The 24638-nt window shown below is 33.6% G+C and overlaps 3 protein-coding genes across 3 annotated transcripts; all 3 read right to left on the reverse strand.

The window, feature by feature from the left end:
* Window positions 1-6697: 6697 nt before the first annotated feature.
* Window positions 6698-16152, reverse strand: LOC140834276 (amino-acid permease BAT1 homolog). The gene is given in 9 exon segments (XM_073199031.1): window positions 6698-6823; window positions 6825-7130; window positions 7542-7671; window positions 7745-8034; window positions 8640-8821; window positions 8900-9119; window positions 9200-9218; window positions 15154-15414; window positions 15541-16152. Coding segments are annotated over 9 exon segments (1593 nt in total). The 5' UTR covers window positions 15684-16152; the 3' UTR covers window positions 6698-6781.
* A 1762-nt stretch (window positions 16153-17914) lies between these two features.
* On the reverse strand, window positions 17915-18407 carry LOC140835482 (amino-acid permease BAT1 homolog). Its single transcript, XM_073200977.1, has 2 exons — window positions 18283-18407; window positions 17915-18179 (listed from the first exon to the last, which is right to left on the reverse strand). Exons 1-2 carry the CDS (start codon window positions 18405-18407, stop codon window positions 17915-17917), a joined length of 390 nt encoding a protein of 129 aa, XP_073057078.1.
* A 979-nt stretch (window positions 18408-19386) lies between these two features.
* Window positions 19387-23628, reverse strand: LOC140834277 (lipid phosphate phosphatase 2-like). The gene is made up of 9 exons (XM_073199032.1): window positions 23531-23628; window positions 23343-23438; window positions 21999-22223; window positions 21729-21816; window positions 21495-21604; window positions 21244-21334; window positions 20473-20661; window positions 20314-20376; window positions 19387-19698 (listed from the first exon to the last, which is right to left on the reverse strand). The coding sequence occupies exons 2-9, from the start codon at window positions 23400-23402 to the stop codon at window positions 19517-19519; spliced, it is 1008 nt and encodes a 335-aa protein (XP_073055133.1). The 5' UTR covers window positions 23403-23438; window positions 23531-23628; the 3' UTR covers window positions 19387-19516.
* Window positions 23629-24638: the final 1010 nt, after the last annotated feature.

A 24638-nucleotide genomic window follows, 5' to 3' on the forward strand; every position in this document is an offset into this window, starting at 1 on the left:
TAAAAAATTCTTTTGTATTCATATATCCATTTTATAATTTGTCCTTATCGTTCTTTTCGATACACGTTGAATAAACTCCGAGTTAACACAAACACCACGGTATAACCTACAAATCACGTAACCAATTTGTATTTGTGAGACTGATCTCTTATTTAGGCTATCTTTGAAAAAGTATTATTTTTTATGCTAAGAATATTACTTTTTATTGTGAATATCGGTAGAATTGACGCATCTCACATATTAAGATCCGTGAGACGGTCTCACATGAGACACACTCTAAATATAAACATCATACTATATTTTCGGAAAAAAAAAGGCACGAGAAAGTACCATTTTCTAGTAAGATGGTGAATACTCTAATTCTTGTATCTGAAACATAAACTATTATTATTATTTTTATTATTATAATTAATTGAGTAACACAAAATAAACGAGTGGTGCAAAAAAATTAATAGATAATTTCGATTCTATGTAGAATAGAAGATATACATATTTTTATGAATTTTGGAATAATTTAATTAAAAAAAAACTCAGATTTCAAGAATGGTTGGCAACAACTAAGAGTGCATGCACGCCTAAGCATTTGATCCGGTAGGGAAGCATGGGACAAAAGTGTTTGGTTAGTGGTAACTTTTCCAACGTAGTTAAATTGTCATCAAAGAAAATTATGTTTCATTGATTAAATCAAACACAACCCGAACCAAAACTAAAAATTATTAGGGATAACAATGAAACCAGGAATCTTATCGATGGAATGAAACTAAAAATATTCAAAATTTTAAAATAGAAAAACATTTTTACCATATTATTGGGTATGCTTGCTTTGAAATACATGAAACATAACCATCGGATATTCGTAATCGAATGGACGCTAGTAATTATCGGATTTGGCTATGTTTCAACCCGTGATCTGCACTACGGTCCACAAAAGTCTGAAGAGATGGATGGAAATCGCGTCGTATATAGATCGACTTATGTCTCATAGAAAAATCCGAAAGAACCATATTTTAGGTGTAACATATAAAATAATAAGATTATCTTGTTTCATTCAAAATTTTGAGGTCAAAATACTCTCCGTTTAGTATACAGAAGCTGATTATATAATACAACTTCCATCATGCATAGCCTTGTCAAATGGTTAGTAGCAGTTCTTCGAGAAAATAGAGTACTATTCATTCATTGGTTTCCATTACATATTTTGTCGGTTGATACTGAAGTCTAACGGGGGCACCAGATAGCATAATGTACCACTCAGTGACAGGTAAATTAATATGAACTATGTCCTAATCCCACTTTCCAGGAGTACATATGATAAAGATCTGTCCCATGCAAGACAGAAGGTATTCCACAAAGAACTAGATAGCACGTACTGGGCAGATGCATGAGAAAGTATATTAAGTTATTCACCTGGATCAACTTGACTTCACATGCACTTCGATGATGTCATTTTCCTCCATTTTCTGAGGCTATCAGGCGTGGAGTACTTTGAACTAATTTTATCTCCATCGGACAGAAAAGACTAGGTTATTGGCATCAAGCTTTATCCTGTCTGCGTACATCTTGAAGAGTCGTTCCAATTTATCATCCTACAAAAAGGTGGCAATATGTATATATAATCAGTAGGCAAGAGTTGCTGGAGGATCGGACCAATAGATGGTTGATCATCACAAAGTTAGCAGTAGAAAGCAGTGGCAATCAGACTAAAATATTTACTACTTCTGCGTGCAATGTTGTGAAAAAGATTGAAATATTTAACACCTTTTTCAGATCTTTGTACAATTTTGAAGCCACCCAACATAGTTTTTGGCCTATTTAAACCGTAATTGTCAATATTGTGGCGAAAAGAGCAAGATGAAGTATAGCTTATGTTACATTCAACGTTTAAAGAAAAGAAAATTAGATATTAAACAACACATGCGCATACATCTCCTTAGGCATAAAATTCTTTTCACAGCCACTTACTAATCATGTTATCCTAATTTCCTAATGGCATACACCTCCCCGTTATCATCCTTTTCGCCCCAACTCTTTCAAGCCTAATCTCTCTTCCTCATATTTCCAACTTAATCTAATATTAAATATTAAACACCGCATGCAACAATTTTCACCATCCTCACAAACGTGAATTTGTTCCTAGGTCTCCAAACACCTCAACTACTTGTTTTTTTCAACTATCCATGCATCCTTTCTCCATGTCCAAACACCATTCACAACTTCAAACTTCTGAAATGGCAATCCAACCATCGGGTTGAAACGAAAATCGCTAAAATGAGGGTTTTGTTAGTTGAATTGGTTTCTTGGAAAAGTCAAACGCAAGCCCTGTATGATTTTCACTTGGGTTTCAAAACACTGGTGTAGTTGCACAAACTTTTTTATCAATGATTAAAAAAACAGCTTGATTTAAAACTATAAAGCACATACCATGTAAACCCGAAATTGCTGAAGCCCATCTTTGTCCTGGATGGATATAACAAGTTTGCTTCTCTCATGAGGAGGTTCCAGTGTCTCCTTGGTTGCACTTTGTGGAGAACATTGTAACAAAGCATGAAGGGTTTTCCTTACAGATTCTTCAACAGCTTGAACTAGTTCCTCAGCTGATTGGGCAAATATTACCAACTCTTTCTTTTTTAACCTAAGATAGATCAATCATCTATCAATAAAAAAGAGAATTTGATACCTTTAATGTTTCACGAATGATAATCCAAAATCTTAAACTAAAAGAAAATACAAATTGTCACTCTTTTTCCACGGAATTACAAGCAAAAGTATCATTATGATTAATAAAATGTGATATTAGTTCAGGATATACTAGTGAAAGACCATAATTGATTAGGAGAATAGCATAGCCTTGGAAACCTTTTCAGTGTCTTTAGGTCAATAAAGAACCAAAATTTCATAAAACTCCGTAGATCAAAGGAAAAAACGTGGCAATTACACAATTAGAAACTTGAGATGCAAATAAAAGAGATTCTGTACATATTTGTATCCTATTTTAGGGATACAAATGAGTAGACAAGAATATATCCACATTTGCTGAACATGAGGTTTCTCAAAAACTAGAACGAAGAACTTCATATAAACATCAAATATCCCATATTATTCATATATCTAAATTATATCATGAATTGTATGGCTGCTTTTACTTGGGTGATTGAAATGGGATAGACTATTAATCTATCCCATTTGGAGACCTGCACAAAAATGCCAACACTCATAAATTTTTGTTCTCCCGCATAAAACCCAAAACAAGCCGCGAGAATGCATCATCAATGATCGTGAAGACCAACATAGGTGCTGAATTTCAACCTCTTACTAGCATCATTTATACCTACATACATTACTTCAATCTTAGATTAACTCTCGAATTAGAATTGTCAAAATCTGACACTACCCGAAAAAAATTAACTTTGAGTTGAGATTCTCAAGTACGGGGCCATATCAGGTTGGATCCGAAATCTGACCCGAAAAAGTAATCAGGTGCAGAGTAAGTTCGGTCAACCTGAAAGTTTTAATTTTTATAATAAATAAATAATAATAATAAATATTGCCTAAATTTTTATATATTGTATGTTTGAAAAAATATATATTTATATCATAAATTTTCAATATTTAATATTTATTTTGTACATTTTTTATTTTTTTAAACAAATGTTTATTTGATTTAGTAAATATATTTTTAGTTTTATAAAATTAGACATTCAAATTTAAATCATATATGAGAAATTTAGTAACTATGTGTTTAAATAAAATAATATTATTATTTAATTTTTTTTTAAAAAAATAATAAATAACTAAAATCGGGTTGATTGGGTTGTGAGTCGCGTTGGGGTTCGGCTTGGTTCGGGTCGTGGGTTGAACAACTTTTAATCAGTGTTCTAAAAAGCCCGCTTAAGCGCGCTTAATCTTGAAGCTCGACAAAAACGCCCCGCTTCGGAAAAAAGCAAAAAAAAAAAAAAACGGTTAAATTATAATTTGATCGAATTAAACGTAATTAAAGCCTTTAATTAAGTGTATTTAAGCACAATTAATCACATCTATTTATTTTAAAAAAATTGTTTTGAAGGTATGTCTTTTTATTTTAAAATAATAAATTAGGTTTATAATTTAGATGTTTATTTTTTAATTTTAATTATGATTAAGCTGTCTGACAATGATTTGACAAATATTTAGCATTTTTTTAATGTGGTCTAGTTGCAAAAACAAATAAAGATTGGAATTTTGAGATTTGTATACTTTTATAAACATGATAATTAATGCGTCAGAATTAAATTTATCATATTTATGTATTATTTTATCTATTAATTGGTTTGAGATAATTACAATTACACTAAAATAAACGCTATTTCATGCTTAAATTTGGAGCTCGACATCCGCGCTTCGCGGCGCTTCATCCTTTTTAGAACCTTGCTTTTAATATTATCACGCATCAACCCAACCTACTCGAATTGACACTTCTAAATGTAGTGTCACAAGAGGTTAAAACCTACATCCACAAAGACTATTAAAAATTTATAATCTCATTCATAAAACAACGAGTCAAACTGGATTTAAATCTCTAGACACCAAATTCAAGCTCCCCGAAGCTTCAAATCAAAGCATACAACCATACATCAAGCTCTCAACAGTTGACACAAAAGACATCTTAGTGTAATCTATTTAACTACTCTTTCATTAGTGCATATTGGCTTGTCGATCGAGGGTAAAATACTCTCTAGAAATTTGTATAAAACCTTCTCTATGTACCTTAATTTTTACACAATTGACTATTTGATTTCATCAAACTCGTATGATTCTTAGCACGATCGAGAATACAACAGGTTCCCCCTAAACCCTTCGCTTCAAACTACTACAATAAATGTTGCTTTTGTGTGTTTATTTTTCTCAAGGTCCAAACCAAAGAGAAAATATAATGCGCAAGTGCATGAACCCACCCAAGGCTGAACGCGAGTATAATTAAAAAGGGGTTCGAATTCTTCGTTCGTGTCTTCCTCTGATCAAAACATAAAACTGAAATCATTAAAACAACACAAAATCGAAAGAGCAAAAGGGAATGACGTCAACACCGTCAGAATCCGATAGAAGATTATAATTACCATTTCAAATTAATTTGTATGATTTATTATATGAGGGTAGATTTGATATAATAAATAATTTGGTCTTTAATGTTTGTTTAGAAAAGATCTAATAATCTTGGAATTGGATAAGTTGGGCAGCGGCGTGATCTTCTCTGTCTATTGGATGAGGAGTCTGATTTAAAATCGTTCGCCTTGCGCTCATCTCCGAATATATGTTTTAACATGAACCATGTAAGGGTAGATTAAAAACTTGTGCTAAAATGCATATCCGTCGTCTAATAGATGAAGTACTTCACATACATAGTATAGAGATTGACGACTTACCCGTTCATTGACTTTGGCTCCGAATGTTTCAACAATGGGTACTATTAGATCAATTTAATAACAGAAACATATTGACATTTCATCGTTTCTTCTCCTTTCAGGGCTATCTGAATAACCCCAACTTTTTCTAAAAACAATTATAAGTTAACAACAAAAAATTTCATCTCATAACCAAGGTTCTAAAAAGCGTGAATCGTCCCGAAGCGCGGATGTCGAGCTCTAAGCTTTCCAAGCTTAAGCGAGATTAACACAAGTTTAAGCGTGAAAAGCGTTTTTATCTTTAGTATAATTTTAATTATCTCAAATCAATAAATAGATAAAATAATATATAAATTCGATAAATTTAAGTCTCGTGCATTAATTCTCATATTTATAAAAGCATAAAAATCTCAAAATTACCATCTTTATTTGTTTTTGCAATTAGACCACGTTAAAAAATGCTAAATATTTGTCAAATCATTATCAGACATGCTTAATCATAATTAAAATTAAAAAATAAACATCTAAATTATAATCTAATTTATTATTTAAAATAAAAAGACATACCTTCAAAATAAAAAATTTAAAAATAAATAAATGTGATTAAATGTACTTAAGAACACTTAATTAAACGCCTTAATTAAGCTTAATTCGGTCAAACTATAGTTTCAACGTTCTTTTTTCACTTTTTTCCGAAGCGGAGCGTTTTTGTCGAGCTTCAGGCTAAAGCGAAGGAATGGTTGCTGATATTATAAAATTACACTAACACGCTTAAAAATTGTTGTAATAGGACCAGAGTTATATACAAAAAGTATTCAGCTCGGTCTTAAACTAGGCTTCTTCTTTGCTCTTTATTTGTAGTTTAGTTAAATAAAATATCCTATTTTCAGAGGATAATATCTAGCAATTCCAAAATTTATTATAAAATTCGAATATAGCTTTTACGGTTGAGTTCAAGTTATCTTAAGACTCAAATCCATAATTTTTAACTTGATATCAGAGTTCAAACTCATCGTCATATATTATATTGTCCTTATGAGCCACCCACTAATATCTTGTAAATTTCACGATCCAGTTGTTCATTACTTGACGTGAGATGAAGGTGTTATGTTTTCATATTGGCTATGTTATATGTTTGAGATTTGTATATATGAACTTGGATAATCTCTTATTCGAACTAACTTTTGAGGTGATATGATCTTAACAATGGATTTCTATGTAACCATCTGCCAAAGTTTATATACTTAGCATGTCTTTTGTGTAGTCTTATATTATACTCGGGGCAGAGCTTGCGCAAGTAATAAAATCATTCTTCGCAATCAAAGAAAAACAATATAGAATATAAAACTTACAATTATTCAGAAGTTCAATGCCAAAAGAATTCAACATATAACTGAGTTACTTCAGCTACTTATGTTTGTAACAGGACCTTTGAACCAGTGCCTAGGCACTGATAATCCAATAAGAAACTGTAAGAATAAATAGACCTCCAACTGCTACAGGAGTATAGTTGAGAGTTTCCGTGGTAATAGGGTAGGCGACCGGCAATGAGAAGAGAACAGATATTGTTGCCACCCACAAGATTGCAATCCAACCAACAATGTTCCCATATCTTCCCAAATTGAAAGGTCCGCGAACAAATGATTTTCGAGCCAAAGTCACTCTAAAAAATATTGGCAACGCATAGGCTATGTAGAGTCCAATTGTGGCTATGGAGACCATGGCTTGAAATGCTACTATGCTTCCAAGTGACTGCAAACATAAACAAAAAATCTTATGGTGTGCCACAAGGGTTAACCAGGGCCTGGACCCTGGTAGAACTGTCACCACCTCCATCCTATCGCATTTTCTAATAAACATGAATATTTTTTTATAGCATTCGTCATTTGTCATAAATTGTATTTTGCACCCCCATCCATTCCAGGCCCTGCAACTGGAGAGAACACACAACTAGTTGCAACTTGCAAGAGGGGTGTTGAATAAGATTCTATGACATTTTCCCCCTTTATGTGGGCTTTAATGAGTATTTTATTGTTATATTCGGCCAAGGGAGTCAGACCAACAATCCTTACGTCTGTATTTCTTGTACATTAAGGTGCACTAAAAGTATGTCCACGCGTATCTTAATGAGAAATTCTTAGGGAAAAAAGAGATCAATCATACCGTCAATGCCATGCAAAACGCTATAATAGCTGATAACCAAACTGAATATACGGGTACTTCTTGCTTGTTTACTTGATGCCAAAGCTTTGACAACGGCATAGCACCGTCTCTCGAGAATGCATAAGCCATCCTACAAAATAAATCCAGATTACGTTTGTTCAACAAAATCACTACTTCTGAATTCAAGAAAAGATTGTTTTTACCTGGAGTTGCTTGTAATGGAACTCATGCCACAGAAAAAAATGGCAACGGCTACTATAACAAGGCAAATAATTCCACCAACACCACTTCCATATCTACTCTTGAAAGCTTGGTAAAATATTTCAGCAATGGCATAACCACCGGCAGCATTTTCCGGGTTCAAAAGATTTGGGATTTTGGTTACTGCAAAAGTGATTCCGAGTATATAGCCCCAACCAACGAGTATGGATACTCCAATTGAACTAATAATTCCCTTCGGCCCATTCTCATCAGCATTCTTGGTCTCCTCGGTCTGGATACAGAAAAATCATCACAAAATGGTTCAATAAGCAAAACATTTTTCTGGAACACGGAGATAGCGGCAGAGCAACTTTAAAAAAAAAAGAAAAAAAATGATAATGCCTCACAAAGAAACATCTTCTGAATTTTTTTACCATATCTAACAATGAAAAATCTACGTCAAAATGTGTGATACCTATTCAAGCTGCATGTCACCACAAACATTTGTTCCGTCAAGACAAAACAGCCCAATTTAAGTGACTAATTTCAGACGCATTTCAAGATCGAGTAATCCAAGTATTGAAATGAGATATGTAATACTTTTTAATCATCTGTTACTCCCCCACACGTGAAGGATATCATTTTTATATGGAGCTTTGCACATGAAACTTTTTTTCCTGTGCACCTTAAAACTCGAACCATTGCCTCCCCAAAGCCTGGTTCTGATACATCATTGAATCTAACTAATGACAACCTCATCAAATTTTTAAGCTATTAGAGATGTGAGACAATCATGTGTCCATGACAAGAAGTCAAGTATCTAAATAACCACAACTCAAAACGGTTTTAGTGGAGACATATTATCAGTATTTCGAATAAACTAGCAATGAAACTCACCATATGTGCAGATGCATCATATCCTGTTAGCGTATACTGACTCATGAGAAGTCCAAGAACAAATATGTACAGTTTACTGTTGATTCCTTCCCCGTTATCCGTGTTGAAATGAGTAAAGACAAACTTGGCACTAGCTTTCTCAGTTGCAACCAAGGGAATGAGGATCATAAGAACAAAAACGCCTGAAATTACGAAAGAATATAGATACCTGTAAATTACTTACTACATATCAATATTAAGTTTTTCACGATTTTCATTACCTAACACGTTCCATGCAGCTGCGAGCTGTCCAAAGAAGGATAACCAAGAGATAGGAAAACTGTTTAAGATAGCATGTAAGAATAGGATTACACCATGGATTAAGATGACTACATATTTAGAAGCCTCGTATCCTCCTCCATTCTTTCCACCTGTGCTGAGGAGAATTATTACCTGAATCAACTGGGCTAGTGAATAATCTACACTTGTTGTAACAGCCCACTGCAAAAGAAATAATATTAGAAATAATTAACAAACTATCAAGGAACTTTGAGATGTAAAATGAAAGTGCTTAAGATTACCTGTCCAACAATATTGAACCTGCAAATAATGAAAAATTCATTAAGGATTATACCAAATATGAAGTATAAATTTCCCTTAAACATGAGCAACATGAGAAACTCAACTATAAGTCTTAAGTATTTTAATTAAAGCTCAATGTAGACAACTAAACTTTCTTTGCAATACATATACTTAAATCTTATTATATGCCTAAATGTTTATTAATTAACATGGACAATGATCTATCATCCTCAGTGCAAACAACTACTTAGGATATACAAATAAGAAGTTCAATCAATTAGTTTCAAAGAAAAAAAATTTCAATCAATCTCAGCAATAATATAATGCTGCAAAGCACAATCTCAAAGATGTGGTTGATGCGAGTTAAATGATGAAATTAATAATAACAAAATCCAAGCTAACACAACGATTGAACTTTGATGCAATGCATCTTATAGAAAATTATGTATGTAAGCAAATAATGAAAAAAATAAGACAAAAAATTTACGTGGTTTGGCAATTTGCCTATGTCCATGTGAAAGAGAACAGCAAATATATTCTATGAAGAAATTTTACAAGAATTTTTTTCAAGAAGCTCTTTCAGTTGCTTCGTATATTTCTCACATTGGGACACACTTCAAGGTCAAGGATGAAGCCTATTTATAAGAAATTTGAGATAAAACATATAGATGAAAACTTCCACATCCTTCAACTATCAACTACCATATTTTTCATTCAACTATCAACCACCATTATTATGCCAATTAACAACCACTATTATTAATTATTCCAACTAATCAACAAATATCCATTTTGGCATATATTAATGATATTCATAGTGTTTGATCTGCTGTTCTCATTTATGTTTCTCATCTTCTACATTCTTCAATCAAGTCCAAGCTATTTTTGAACTTGTTGGCTGGAAGTAGCTTAGTCGTCATATCTGCTGGATTATTTGTTGAACGTATTTTATCAATTGTAATTGTTCCTTGAGAAACCAAATCTCTTACGAAACGCATTCTGATATCAATATGTTTTGTCCTTCCATGATGCACAAGATTTTTTATCAAATGGATTGCATTCTGGCTATCACATTAGACCATACTTTTATACCAAGCTCACCTACTAGTCCTATAAGCCAAATATCCTCCTTCACTGCTTCAGTTGTTGTGATGTACTCTGCTTCGGTGGTTGACAAAGCAACGTTGGTTGACAAAGAAACAATAGTTTGCAAGTTTGCTTTCCAACTATTAGTACATCGGCAGAGTGTGAACATATACTCAGTCAAAAATCTTCTTCTATTAAGATCTCTAGCAAAATCTGAATCGAGAAATCAAACAATGTTTCCATCATTATTCTTAAAATTCCCATAAGTTAAGGCAACATTAATTGTTCCTTTCAAGTAATGCATAATCCATTTCAGTGTCTACCCATTTTCTTTTCCAGGATTCGACATGTACCTGCTTACAAAACTGGCAACTTGAGAAATATCTGGTCTATCACATACCATGACATACATGAGGCTTCCAACTGCATTTGCATAAAGGACACGAAACATTTGTTCCACCTCTTCCTTGGTGTTGGGTGACAATGCCGTTTAGAGTTTAAAATGAGCCGTTGGTGGAGTTGTTGCAGAAAAGTTCAAGTACCTTTTCAATGTATTGTTTTCGTGAAATAAATAATGTGCCTATTTTTCTATCTCGGCAAATCTCCATTCCCAAAATTTTATTCGGAACTCCCAAATTTTTCATCTCAAATTTTGTACTTAAATAGGCCTTCAGCCATTCAATTCCTGATATGTTTTTTTAAAGCAATCAACATATCATCAACATATAAAAGTAGGTAGATGAATAGGCCATACTTGAGTTTCTTCATGTATACACATCTATCATACTCGCTCTTAGAATAATGATTTGCATGCATAAAAACATCAAATCGTTTGTACCATTGTCTTGGGGACCATTTCAGGCCATATAAAATTTCTTCAACATAAAAACATGGTTTTCTTTGCCTGAACCTCGAATCTTTCTTGTTGATTCATGTAGATTTGTTCTTCCAATTCACCGTGTAGAAAAGCTATTTTGACATCTAGTTGCTCAAGTTCCAAGTAAAAATGAGCAACGATTGCAATAAGTGTTCGGAATGAACTGTGTTTTACCGCTGGAGAAAATACTTCATTTCCATTTTCTCTGTGTAAAACCTTTTGTCACTAGTCTTGCTTTGAATCTTGCATCTACTATACCAGGAATTCCTTCTTTTCTTTTGAATATCCATTTACTTTCAACAACCTTTTGATTCTTCGATCTTTCATAATCTCCCAAGTACGATTCTTATCTGAGTGATTCAATATCCTCACTCATTGCCTTGATACATTCAGCAGATTCTTTGCTATAAATTGTCTTTTTATATGTTTGTGGTTCATCAAGAGTACTGCTTTCAGCAACACTTAGTGCATGGGAGACTAGATCAACATAACATCTATATCTTTGAGGAGTTTTCACTTTTTGTCTCCTTTATCTGTCTTTAGCCAACTGATAATCCGGCGGAGGATCAAATTCCTCAATTGTATGAGCTATATGTTCATTTTGATGTTTTGAGAATTCTGTTGTAGGCTTCACGTCAAGCTCCACCTTCTTCGGGGTACCGGTATTCTCTTTTGCAGATGTCGACTCATTTCGTACTTTGAGAATTGCAGCTTCATTGAAAGTCATGTCTCTACTAATGATATTGCATTTTTTGTATCAGTGTTCCACAACTTGTCCCCTTTCACACATTCAGTATATAAAAATGCATTTTTTTTTGCCCTTAGTTCAAGCTTGCCTTCATTTACGTGAGCATAAGCAGGACAACCAAATATCTTTAGATTGTCATACTTTGTAGGAACACCTGACCACATCTCCTCATGAAATTTCAAATTTATCGCTAAAGATGGACATCTGTTCACTAGGTAGCAAGATGTATTGACAACTTTAGCCCAAAACTCTTTTATTAAACCAGTATTTGAGAGCATGCATGGTGTTCTTTCTATCACGGTCATGTTCATCCGTACTGCAATACCATTTTTCTATGGAGTGTGTTTCACAGTACGGTGTCTCACGATCCCTTGATCCTTGCAGAAATTATCAAATTCCTCCCTACATAATTCCAAGCCATAATTAGTTCTTATACGTTTGATTTGCTTTCCAGTTTGATTTTCGACTACTGTTTTCCATTGTTTGAATTTGACAAAGACTTTATCTTTACGCTTCCGCATGTATATCCAAACCTTCCTTGAGTAGCCATCAATGAAGGTTAACATGTATCTGCCACCACCAACAGAAAGAACTCGAGAAGGACCCCATAGATAGAGTGAATCTAATCTAATGTGCCCTTTGTCCGACGTACTGTTGTGTTAAACTTCACTCGACATTGTTTTCCAAATATATAGTGTTCACAGAAGTCTAATTTTCCGGTATTCTGGCCATAAAGCAGACTTTGATTACTTAGTTCTGCCAGACCTTTTTCATTGATATGTCCAAGACACGTATTCCATAATTTCGTGACATCAGAATCAACCATTGATGAAACAATAGCAGATCCAATAATCGTGTTTCCCGCACCTCTTGCAAGTTTTATGACTTCACCTTCTCTTTTGATGGTATACTTATTATGGTCGAGGAAACCCAAGGATATCAGGTACTTCTTCAACTCTGGAACATGTCTGACCTCTGTCAAAGTTTTCAAGATTCTATCGAAAATTTTGATCCTTATTGTGTCTTTACTGAAAACTTTACGGCCTTTGTTGTCACCTAAAAGAACCTTGCCCCCATCCAAGGATTGATAGTTTGCAAATCAATCCTTACATAATATATGTTATATAAGAAGCCTAAATCAAGGATTTATTTATTGTTTGAGTGATGTTCGGAAACTATAAGTACATCTACATTATCATTTGTTACAGCTGCATTTTGAGAATCATAGGTCTTCTCGTTTCCAATACATTTTGCTATGGACAATCCCTTCTTTGTTACATTGGTAGCACTTGAATGTTCTAGGTCTGAATTTAGATTTAGACCTAGACTTGTTCCTTCCACGATCTTGATTTCTTGTTTCCATTCTACCTCTTGCAAACAATCTTTCAGTTGAACAATCATTGTTATTTTCCGATACTTTTTTCTTCAACTTCTTTGAATTTAAAGCAGCTTTAACCTCTTCCATGGTAAGAGTTTCACAAATGTACAACCTAGTATCGATGAAGTTTTCATATGTGTTCGGTAAAGAGCATAGAAGAATAATGGCTTGGTATTTGTCCTCGCTTTTAACATCTATACTTTTTAGATGAAGTAAAATTTTGTTAAAATCATCGAGATGTTCTTTGATGGGCTTTCCTACATGCATTTGAAGTTTGTATAATCTTTTCTTCAAATATAATTGATTGGTGAGCAACTTAGTCATATACAAACTCTCCATTTTCGACCATAATTTTGTTGTTCTATCTTCTTGGGCTACTTTTCATATAACTTAATCAGCCAAGCACAACAATATTGTATTGGGTGCTTTATCCATGATATCATCCTTCTCGACCGCGAACTGAGATTCCAACAGTTTTTCTCTATCTTTTAGGGCTTTCACTAAACCTTGATGAACCAGTAGAACTTTCATTTTATTCGCTACAAGGTAAAATCGTTTGCTATGTCAAATTGTCCCATCTCGAACTTTGTATTTGTCATAGTTCCAGCAACAGCTTAGACAAGTTCAATATTGACTCTACTTTGGGCAATATTATCAAGAATATCTTTTCTGAAGTAGAAGATCAGTCAGAGCTGCAACCACATAGCATACTTTGAAATTCAAGAGAAAATTACAACCAAATCTCTTATACCAGTTTGTAGAACTTTGATGTAATGAGTGTTGTAGAAAATTATGTATGTGAGCAAATAATGAAAAATGAGACACAAGAAATTTACGTGGTTTGGCAATTTTCTTATGTCCATGGGAAAGAAAGCAGCAAATTTATTTTATAGAGAAAGTATACAGAGGAACTTTCACTCACTCAAAATTTTCTTATCCCAAGTATATACAAAGAAACTCTCAATTTTTCTCAAGAATCTCTCTCAGTTGCTTCTTATGTTTCTCATTTTGGGATGTTCGTCAAGGTCAAGGATAAAACCTACTGAAACATACGGCCCAAAATCTTTCACATCCTTCAACTAACAAATACCATATTTATTAGTCAACTATCAACAATCATTATTATGTCAACTAACGACCACCATTATTAATTATGCCAACTAATCAACAATACAATCAAAGAGCACTAGAGAACTCAACTGGCCGAGAAACGAAAGATATGGTGGCAGAAAGAGACCAAACTTTGGTTGCATTGCTCTCAAAAAGGCATTTGATTGAGTACATATAACTCATGAAAAAAAAAGACAGTACGTTGAGATTGAGACTTGAACCTAACTCAACCTCAAAAGCTATCTCAAGAGGTGTAATTAGTCCAAGACCATATATATAATTCACAAGGATTTAATCCAATCGATGTGGGACGTATAACACATCCCCTCGCACTATGAATGAACAACTGGAGTGTGGAGTTTACAAGATATTATTGGGTGGTCCATAAGATAGTCCAACGCATAAGGATAGGCACGTACTCTGATATCATCTTAACATTGAGACTTAAACCTAACCCAATTCAAAAGATAGCTCAATGGAAGAGGATTCTCCAAAGTCATATATACAATTGTCAAGTATTTAATCTAATCTATGTGAGACATCTAACACATACATATGATAAGACATCCAATAATAGACATCCAAGAAAGTAAAAACGGGCATATTTTGTACCTGCAACTACCAGTCAACCACCTCAAATCACAAGAACCCATAATTATTGCAGTAATGTGAGAAAAAGGACATGTGAACAAAAATGATTAGATTAAAGTTGGACACTAGTTGATACCTAAAAATGGAACAAAAGTTAAATTACCATCCAGTGATCCATGAGGCAAAGGGTGCCCAACCAGGGCCGGCAAGCTTTGCACTCCAATAATAGAGGCCCCCAGAAGTAGGATAAGAAGAACAAATTTCGGCCATGGATAAACCAACACTCATGGTGAAACCACCCACAATCAGCCATCCATAAACAATTGAAACCGGGCCACCAAAATTCAATCCCGTATTATACAGTGTTGTCACACCAGTGAGCACTGAGATTATGGAAAATGAAAAGGCAAAGTTTGACAACACTCTGCACTTCCCCATACAAAACCCACAAAAAATCCATTAAAAAAATTAGTGGACTAAGAAATCAAGAAAATCATAAACAAGAAGAAATAATTTCTTGTGTCGGATTAGAAACAAGGAAAATATTTACGAGAGGTCACGCTTGAGTTCTTGCTTGTATCCAAGCTCGTGTAAACGTGCATGGCCTGAATCACCATAATCTCGGGGTTTTGGTGGAACATGTGATGGAATAATAGGCTGGTCATCATTCTTTCCTCCCCGCTCCCACCCCATTTTTCCTTCCCCGAGTGTCTTCTACCCTTCCTGAGAGAGAGAGAGAGAGATACCGATGCGATGCTCTTTCAACGAATGAACTGAATCACACTCAAATCCAAATGAATATTCCAAAGATTACTTTCCTTCTCAATATCAAGTCAAATGGTATATTCCACATCGGTGATCAGGTGGCAATCTTGCAAGAAAGTTATTATTTTGCGTGTGTGTATGTGTGTTCTGAGGTGAGAAAGCAAGCCATGTCAAGGGAGGCGAGCGGAAGAGCGAGGAAAGGGAACTCTGTTTGAATAGGACTTTCAGTGGTCGCCTCTTGCATGGCCGTTAAATATCCTTGAAGTTGGGATGCGTGAACGTACACGCATGTTATTTTATTTCAATTTTTTTTATCACCATCTAAATTTAAGATATTTGTATCATATGAACTACGTTGTTGAGACATGACAAATATTGTTTTTTTAATCATAGTTTATTATACTTTCACAAATAATCAACACTATTATATCTTATGAAATTTAAATATGTTGAATGATATTTACTTTTATTGATTAATGTTGTCCGTATCGATAGGAGTCTAAAATTGCAAAGTCAATCATACAAAAGTCTTTAGTCTTGAAGTATTCAAAATTGAGTAGGTGGGATTTCCTTTTCGCATATTTTGTTTGATCAAAAACTATTTGGAGACGGTCTCACGGATCAATTTTATGGGTCGAATCTCTTATTTGAGTCATTCATAAAAAAGTGTTACTTTTTATGCTAAGAGTATTACTTTTTTTTTGTGAATATCGATAGAGTTGACTCGTCTCACAGATAAATATAAGTAAGACCATCTCACAAGATACTTACTTTTTTTTTTGCATATGTAATATGAATAAGTTTTTATATATGGTATAACATATATATTTTGCATACAAAAGTTATTTTTGTGTAATTCATCACTTAACACGTAATCTATTAAATTCAGGTAGATTTTCTAGTTAAGTTTATAGTCGTTATTATTATATTATCATCATAAACTCATCTTATTATTATCACTTAACTAGAATCATTAAACGATTCTTTCCTTGACCACAGATACATGGACCATGAATCATTAATGTAGGGCCTTTCTGATGCCGCACATATCAGGAAAAATTATTTTTTGGATCTACAACTTGTTGTGCCAGTATTGTCCACAAATTCTAGCTATATAAATAGTATAACTCAAACCTCCGTTTGAAAGAGTGTGTCAAAACTTTGGCAAAAACTTGTGTGAGACGGTTTTATGGGCCGTATTTGTGAGACGGATCTCTTATATGGATCATCCATAAAAAAAAATATTACTTTTTATGTTAAAAGTATTACTTTTATTGTGAATATGAGTAGGGTTGACTCGTTTCATAGATTATGATCCATGAGACGGTCTCCCATAAAATTTACTCCAAAACTTTATCGACTCTAGATCAAGTTGAATATAATTTAAAGATTATCAAATAATATTCCATATATATATATATATATAGAGAGAGAATCCTTGGGATTTGAAACCCCTCGATATTTGGACTACAATTTATTATTTCATTGATATTTACAGGCCAGGTCTTTGGAGAAGGCATAATATCATACATGTGGTCAATATAAATCTTTTATATGACACGATACATGGAAAAGGACCATCAATATTGTCACGGTATTCTTATAAAGCACGCAAATTTTAAAAATAATAATAATACAAAATTTAACAAAACTGCCGATATAATTTGGTCTACTACGTCCGCTAGCTTTGATATTTCAATAATTTTAGTCGCGATTGATGTGATATATATGTGTGCATCTACGTGGTTTCGATATGACGTTAATTAATACAGTATCACATAACTACTTTTGAGTTAAAAATACTAAAATTTTCAAAAATCGAAAAAAACAAGAATAAGAATGAATTTGGACGACAAATAATGATTCATAGTTTCATAAATATAATTCTAATCAATTGGCAAAAATAAGTGAAACCCGTCTCCAAAATTCTCAATTTTAATTTAGTCTTCCAGCATCTTACACAACTATTACTCGACGCACAAAAATATCCTACACAAATATTACATAAAACAAAAAGAAATCACACACAAAGAACAAATTATATGCGAACAAGAAGGGAATAGTATGCACAGAATTACTAATAACTTATTCAAACAGAAGCATCAATAATAATTCTTAAAAAACACACAATGGACTCAAAAAAAGAAGAAGAAAGTTAATTACCAGCCAGTAATCCAAGATGCGAATGGGCCCCATTCAGTTCCGCAAAGCTTGGCGCTCCAAAAATAGAGGCCGCCAGAAGTTGGGTAGGCAGAGCAGATCTCAGCCAATGAAAGGCCTACGATGAAGGTGAACAAGCCCACGATCGGCCACCCGTATACCATTGTCACGGGACCACCAAAAGATAGTCCCTGGTTGTATAATGTAGTTATCCCAGTGACAACTGATATTATCGAGAAAGTCACAGAAAAGTTCGCCACTGCCCTGTTCCAACAACAAGTCAAAGAAAATTCAGGTATTGTTTCCGGGCACAGATGCTCGTTACCAACTCGCGTCCGGAAATGGTGATATTGAATCTAGTGCTTACGAGAGGGTGCGGCTGAGTTCTTGCTTGTAACCCAGCTGGTTCAGTCGGCAGTCGTCGGAATCCGGCAGCGGATGATAATGATACGGAGCCGTGGCAACCTCCGCCTCCACCGCCGAAGTTTCCATGATCATAATAGACAATTATTTGAACCACCAAACAATCAACGGTCGGTTGTTTAATGCAAAGTATCGGAGATGAAAGGGGTAGTTGTGTTTTCCTAATTTAATATGGTTGAGAATTTGTGATTCTGATGTACGACTGGGATGAACAAAATTATTTATTATAATTTGAGTATATTAGATTTATACACGTGCGATAGTTAACTTATTAATATCACTATTAAAAATAATAATATTTTTGTTATAAAAATAATATTTTCATTCAAAATATCACATATTACATAATATTTATTTATAACATAACAAACAATTCATTAACATAAAAAATAATAATTTTCATGAATGAAATCGAATCTGAGATATGTCTCATAAATTTTATCTGTAAATAATTTCACCAAAGTTTTTTTAATTTTGAATTGAATTTTCTATATCAGGGGTAATTTTTGAATATATATAATATCTCACTTATTAGGTTTTTTATTATTATTATTGTTCGCATCTTTCTTCATTGCAAGATTATTGCGCTGTAAAGTCGCTTCTAATAATTTATTTGCCTTTGTCGTTAAAATTATTGGCCATACTCTTATAATCTTATTACTAGTCCATTATTTATTCATAAATACAATAATTATTTTGTACATAGTAGTCAACGATGTGCCAAAATGTTTTTATTGTTATAGAACGATTCACACGAATCTATTTTCATAAGTCATGCTGTATGTCGTATTTTGTGAGACGGATCTCTTATTTGGATCATTCATAAAAAAATATTACCTTTTATTCTAAGAGTATTATTTTTTTATTGTAAATATCGATAAAATTGATACTGTTTCACAAATAAAGATTCATGATACCGTCTCACAAGAGACCTACTTAAATTTTAATCCAAAAATGAACTAAACCTTGATTTACATTTTGAATTTTTAAATTATCATATACAAAACATAAAAATTTATTATAAAACCCCGTTTTTGTATACGCTAAATAAAAAGAAAAACACATTAAAAAAACCCATCAATTAAATTCAAATGAATGTAGTACATAAAACTATACATTAGGCTCACTCACGTACCCAAACAACAAATATTCTTGAAAAAGAAACATTTATGGTCTTGTTAACTACGTCCATGCTCCATAGCTTCAATCGTTGAGTCTAAACGCGGATCCTCGGCACCTCTTACCATCACAGATGGCTGTTGGTTCATTCCTTGCATGCCGATCCCGTTCCCAGAAACAACCGGTTGAGAGTTGGCACGAGATAGCTCCAATGCTCGGAAATATGCATGAGTCCCCCATCCTGTCATACAAAGAAAATCAGAAGAGAACATTTACCTGGATATTTTTCACCGAGCTTTCTTATATCACTCTGACATAATCAAATTTGATATTCGAGCATTACCATCTACACAACAATGCCAGAGCAAAATCCATGGGGTGCCCTTTTCAAATATTTATGCATAGATAACATTAGCATTAAGTATCTAGAAAGAATGGTCTCCTGCGCTTTTTCGAGATTCTTTAAATAAGGGAACACATGAGCCCAAAATAGTATATTTTTTGAGCTTCAAGCCGACCAAAAAAATTCAGTCTCGAAGTCAAATATGAATATAATGACTAGTATTAAGCTCAATAGGGCTTGTTCGCACCTGTACTTAACATATAATTTCACAATGTCGAGTATACGAATCCACAAATTATTTACCATTATAAAATTCTAACATATTGCGGATAAACTAGTGATTTGGAGTTTCACATGATTGCTCTTTTCATCTCAACCATAAAGAAACCAACCATAAAATATATACTTCTAAGTTTTGCCGTTTCAATCATATATCCACCTAATATACGACGCGGCAATATCAATTTATGATCTCCAAACAATTAACCCCAATGATATGTGTGTCTTACTTACCTTCTGTCGTGTGGTAAGGAGCTGGGTAAAATTGCAGGTAGCAAAATGTAGCGACTACAAGACCTGAAACAACTCACATACACAAATTGAACGAAATAATGAGTCATTACCAAGTGTACTTAAAAGTGATTAACTTCGTTTATGTAGAATAGAAAGTACCTAGAAGACCCCCAGCAAACACATCTTGCCAGTGATGCCAGTAATCATCGACACGGGAAACACCAACAAGAGCTGCGGCAAGAAGAGGAAGAAAAACGATACACAGTTTTGCCACATGCCCCTTTCGATCAAAGCATTTGATTTTTCCGGCCAAGTATAACGATAGAAAACCCAGACCTGCAAATGACCCTGCAAAATATCCCAAACTCTATGAATTACTGGTCAACCATAACCATCTAAGATAAAGAAAACCAGGACGGCATATTTGTATATTGTAGAATGATTTCACCATATGATAAGACTTCGGTAAAAATAATTCGATGAATCGTAAGCAAACTCTCCAAGGCTTACAAATGTAAAGACTAAACATACCAATACGACATCAAACAATACAGGTCAACAGTTGAGAAAGAAGAGGTTGCCACACATGGGTACAAAAGAGGTGTTTAATTTTCAATACAGGGTTTACATGATTTAGAGATTATTTAGAGATTAAAGCGTCCTACCAGCGGCACAATCTCCAGATGGCTAAAACTTTTACTAATTTTTCTTAGTTCGGAATATGATCATCAGCATCTCTTTATAGGAGTTAAATCTGATAGGGACTTACATTTAAATCAGACAAGCGCACAATAAAAATATCATAATTTGATGGTACCAAATCTGGCTATTTAATACGTTCTTTGATTTGTAATAAAAAGAAAGGAAGCTACTTTTCCAGTTGCATAAATCCTGCAAATAAGTAGCATTACAAAGCAAAAGGCAGCTTACATGAAGTATGCCCACTTGGAAAACTCTTGTGCCCCTCTTTTATATCACTGTCTTTACCATGGCATACCACATCACCCCAACGATCATATTTCTGAAACGTGAAACATGTACTTATATGGTTACATTAAAAAAATAAAGTTCACATGCGAAGAAATTTAAAATTCCTTGACATGTATAATCCAGCAAAAAAACAAATCACTTAAAATGATTAATTTAAACTAACTCCATATTCAGAAATTAAAAAGACATACATCCTGCCCATCAGGAAAACAGCGCCAAAAAAAATCAGGCCGTGGTCGGCCAACCGCGTCTTTTATCGCATCAGTGAGCACACCAGTTATCAGTACAGCAAACAAGAGTCCTGAAGTTCGACATTTAATTTCATTGTCAGCTAATCTTGCTCTTTGTGTGCATAAACAAAAACATAAACCATTTGCATTATGATTCACTAAAGATTAAAGAATATAGGAGAAGCTTTAAGATACCTAATATGCTATGGTGCAAATCATAGACGTCCCTTCTCCGAAGATAGTAGAGAACGAAAATGACAATTGGAAGCAACACGGCATACAGCTAATCACAAAATAAAGAAAAATGATATTTGTAATACATCTATAAAAGTAATTATTTATGCTACTGGAGATACAATGATCAGAAACTTCAAGAACAAAATTAACAAAATATCACTAAGAAAGTAAAAACACATTAATTTCAGTGAGAACAAGGTGTATTATATCTGGAAAAAAGATTCTCACAGGAACTGCCCAAACGGGCACCGTGTTGTCTTTCATAGGATACTTAAGATCTTCCATCATGCCTTGTCCAACAAAACGGTGAAAAGGGTGAATTATGTTCAGAATGACCTCTATGCCTACAAGCAGTATCAATATAAGCCAGTCATGCTTGTGGTTCCTTGTAAGCTCTGCCCCGTGAGACTTGATGGTATGTCGGAATCCGAACTCTGCGTCGTCAGTTCTTGCCTGTTAGTTTGAATTCAAACTGTATGAAATTTATGTTGAAACTTTTGCAATAAGATAGATCCATTTAAGCTCATATGCAGAGGGAAAAAACAATTACTGAATATCAAGTATTTACCAGCTAAAAGTTGTGTGTGTGTGTGTGTGTCACCTTTAAACTTTTATGATACTGACAACAGGCAAGCCTGAAAAGTCGTGACATATTAGCTCTGTACGCCTTTTCCTTTAGAATGGAGATTTATCTTGTCATATAAGTTAGAATATATCAATATTTTACAGCTATATGCTTTGAAGGTTTGCCAATTGGAAACTGCATTTGGTATATAACTTGTATGGAAGATGATACTAAGACAAAGTTTTTGAAGCTTTGCCATCATACTCAAGCAATACAATTTTTCAATCGTATTGCATTAATTAAGAAATCCTAATTCATTATTCATGAACAAAACATCAAACTGATGAAATTAAATCAGATTTCTTGGTAAATCTATCATGTATGAAAATCAAGTACCCAATTTGCTAAAACTGAAAAATGTACCAGCACATACAGTCCAAATCAATGTTTCTTCAAAGATTCCTTGTGGATGAATGAAAAGTAATCCTTGTTAAAAATTTAAAAATAATTCAACATAAGCATATCATCCTTCTGTATGTATGAAATATAAACCGTGACCCCGTTATACACCATTATGGGATGGAAGATCTAAAAGTGCACTGGTGGGAAGCCTAAAACCCTGCTCGAAAAGTAACACAATTTGTAATTCGAAATGGAAACTTTATGACTAATCAAATGATGGAGGAGTTGCACTTTTTTTCAGACGGTACCAAATTCTTCTCCATGCAATCCAAAGATATGGGTACTCTACCAAGATGATGATGATACCTAAAAGCTAGATTATAATTTAATACTGAAGGGAAACAAGCCAAATGAGGCAAATTGCAGCACAGATTAACAAGTCAATAACCCAAGCTAATTTAAATTAAAATTTACAGATACCCCACAACTTAAGATAGTCAATTATTTTATCCAAGACTCTTATATCTCAACAACTTCTTATGCGAAAATATTCTAAATCGAATCAATAAGAAAAGGCACCGCGGAAGAGGGGAAAAAACCAAAACCTGAAACATGTTCCTGAAATTCGGCTGCGGACATAAAGAGATCGCGTCTCTCCAACCCATTTGCAGACGAAGCCAAACAAACTTGTACCCCAATCACTGGTTCCCAAATTCGAAGCAAAAAACAGCCCAAGAACGAAAAGGTGTCAAATTTAGTCAGAAAACAATGAATTGAAATGATGAATACATACAAGAAGCACGAAGATTATGGCCCAGATAAAAATGCACCCTTTTCTCTTGCAAGTTATAATGAATGGATGGATACAAGGAAAAAGATGAAAATACGACGAAACTCGGCTCATATTTTAAAAATAATAATTTTTTATTTTGTAATATTTTTATAGCATGAGTTGTGTTAGAATTTTGTCCCTAAAAATATTTTTAAAACGATTTCATAATAGTTTTTACGTTAAATAGTAGATATCTTGTAGAAGGTTCTTATAAACCCGATCTATATATAGAATTAAAAATAATATTTCGACATAAAAAAATGATATTATCATTAAAAAAATTGTAGTACGTACAAAAAATTTGTCAAAATAGGATAAGGTTGATTTTGAATTTATCGAATTTGATTTTATATAGTAATTTGATTAATGTGAGGTTCTGTCCTGCAATTCAAATGTGTGTGTGCTGGATTTGACTTTTTCGATGCTTAGTTTTGTGTTTATCTGTTGAAAATCGAGTAGGCATGAAAAGACAATTTCTTTAAATGTATTAATTTCTCTCTTTTCCTTCGCAATTTGAGATAGTAGTTGAATCCGAAATATCGTATCCAAAAACACAACCTTTGCCAAGTAACAACTTGGAAATTAAAAGGCACCCACCTACCTATTAATTGGAAAGTACTTACCATATAATCATTCAAAATTTTGAATTTCTTCAAACGGTTGTGTCCAAACTTGAGTATGTCTCTTGTTATATGGTTTCATTAATCTTTATCTGTGAGACGGGTCAACCCTATCGACATTCACAATAAAAAGTAATAATCTTAGTATAAAAATTAATATTTTTCAAGGATGATCCAAATAAGAGATTTATCTCACAAAATACAACATGTGAGACCGTCTCATACAATTTTTTGTCACAAACCTTTATGTCCATTATTATCTATTTTATTACTTTTAGTTTGATTACTATATGTAAATTTATTTTTAAAAAAATATAAACACAAGCTACACTCAAATTCCTTTCCAACTCTAACATAAGCTCATTCAGTGGACAACTCATCCAAAGTTTAGATAAATATCAATCATGGTCGATGATTTGAATGTCTGGGGCTTGTCGTTGGTAACCTCA

The sequence above is a fragment of the Primulina eburnea genome, chromosome 6 (assembly GCF_022965805.1).
Source record: "Primulina eburnea isolate SZY01 chromosome 6, ASM2296580v1, whole genome shotgun sequence".
NCBI classification, from domain to species: Eukaryota; Viridiplantae; Streptophyta; class Magnoliopsida; order Lamiales; family Gesneriaceae; genus Primulina; species Primulina eburnea.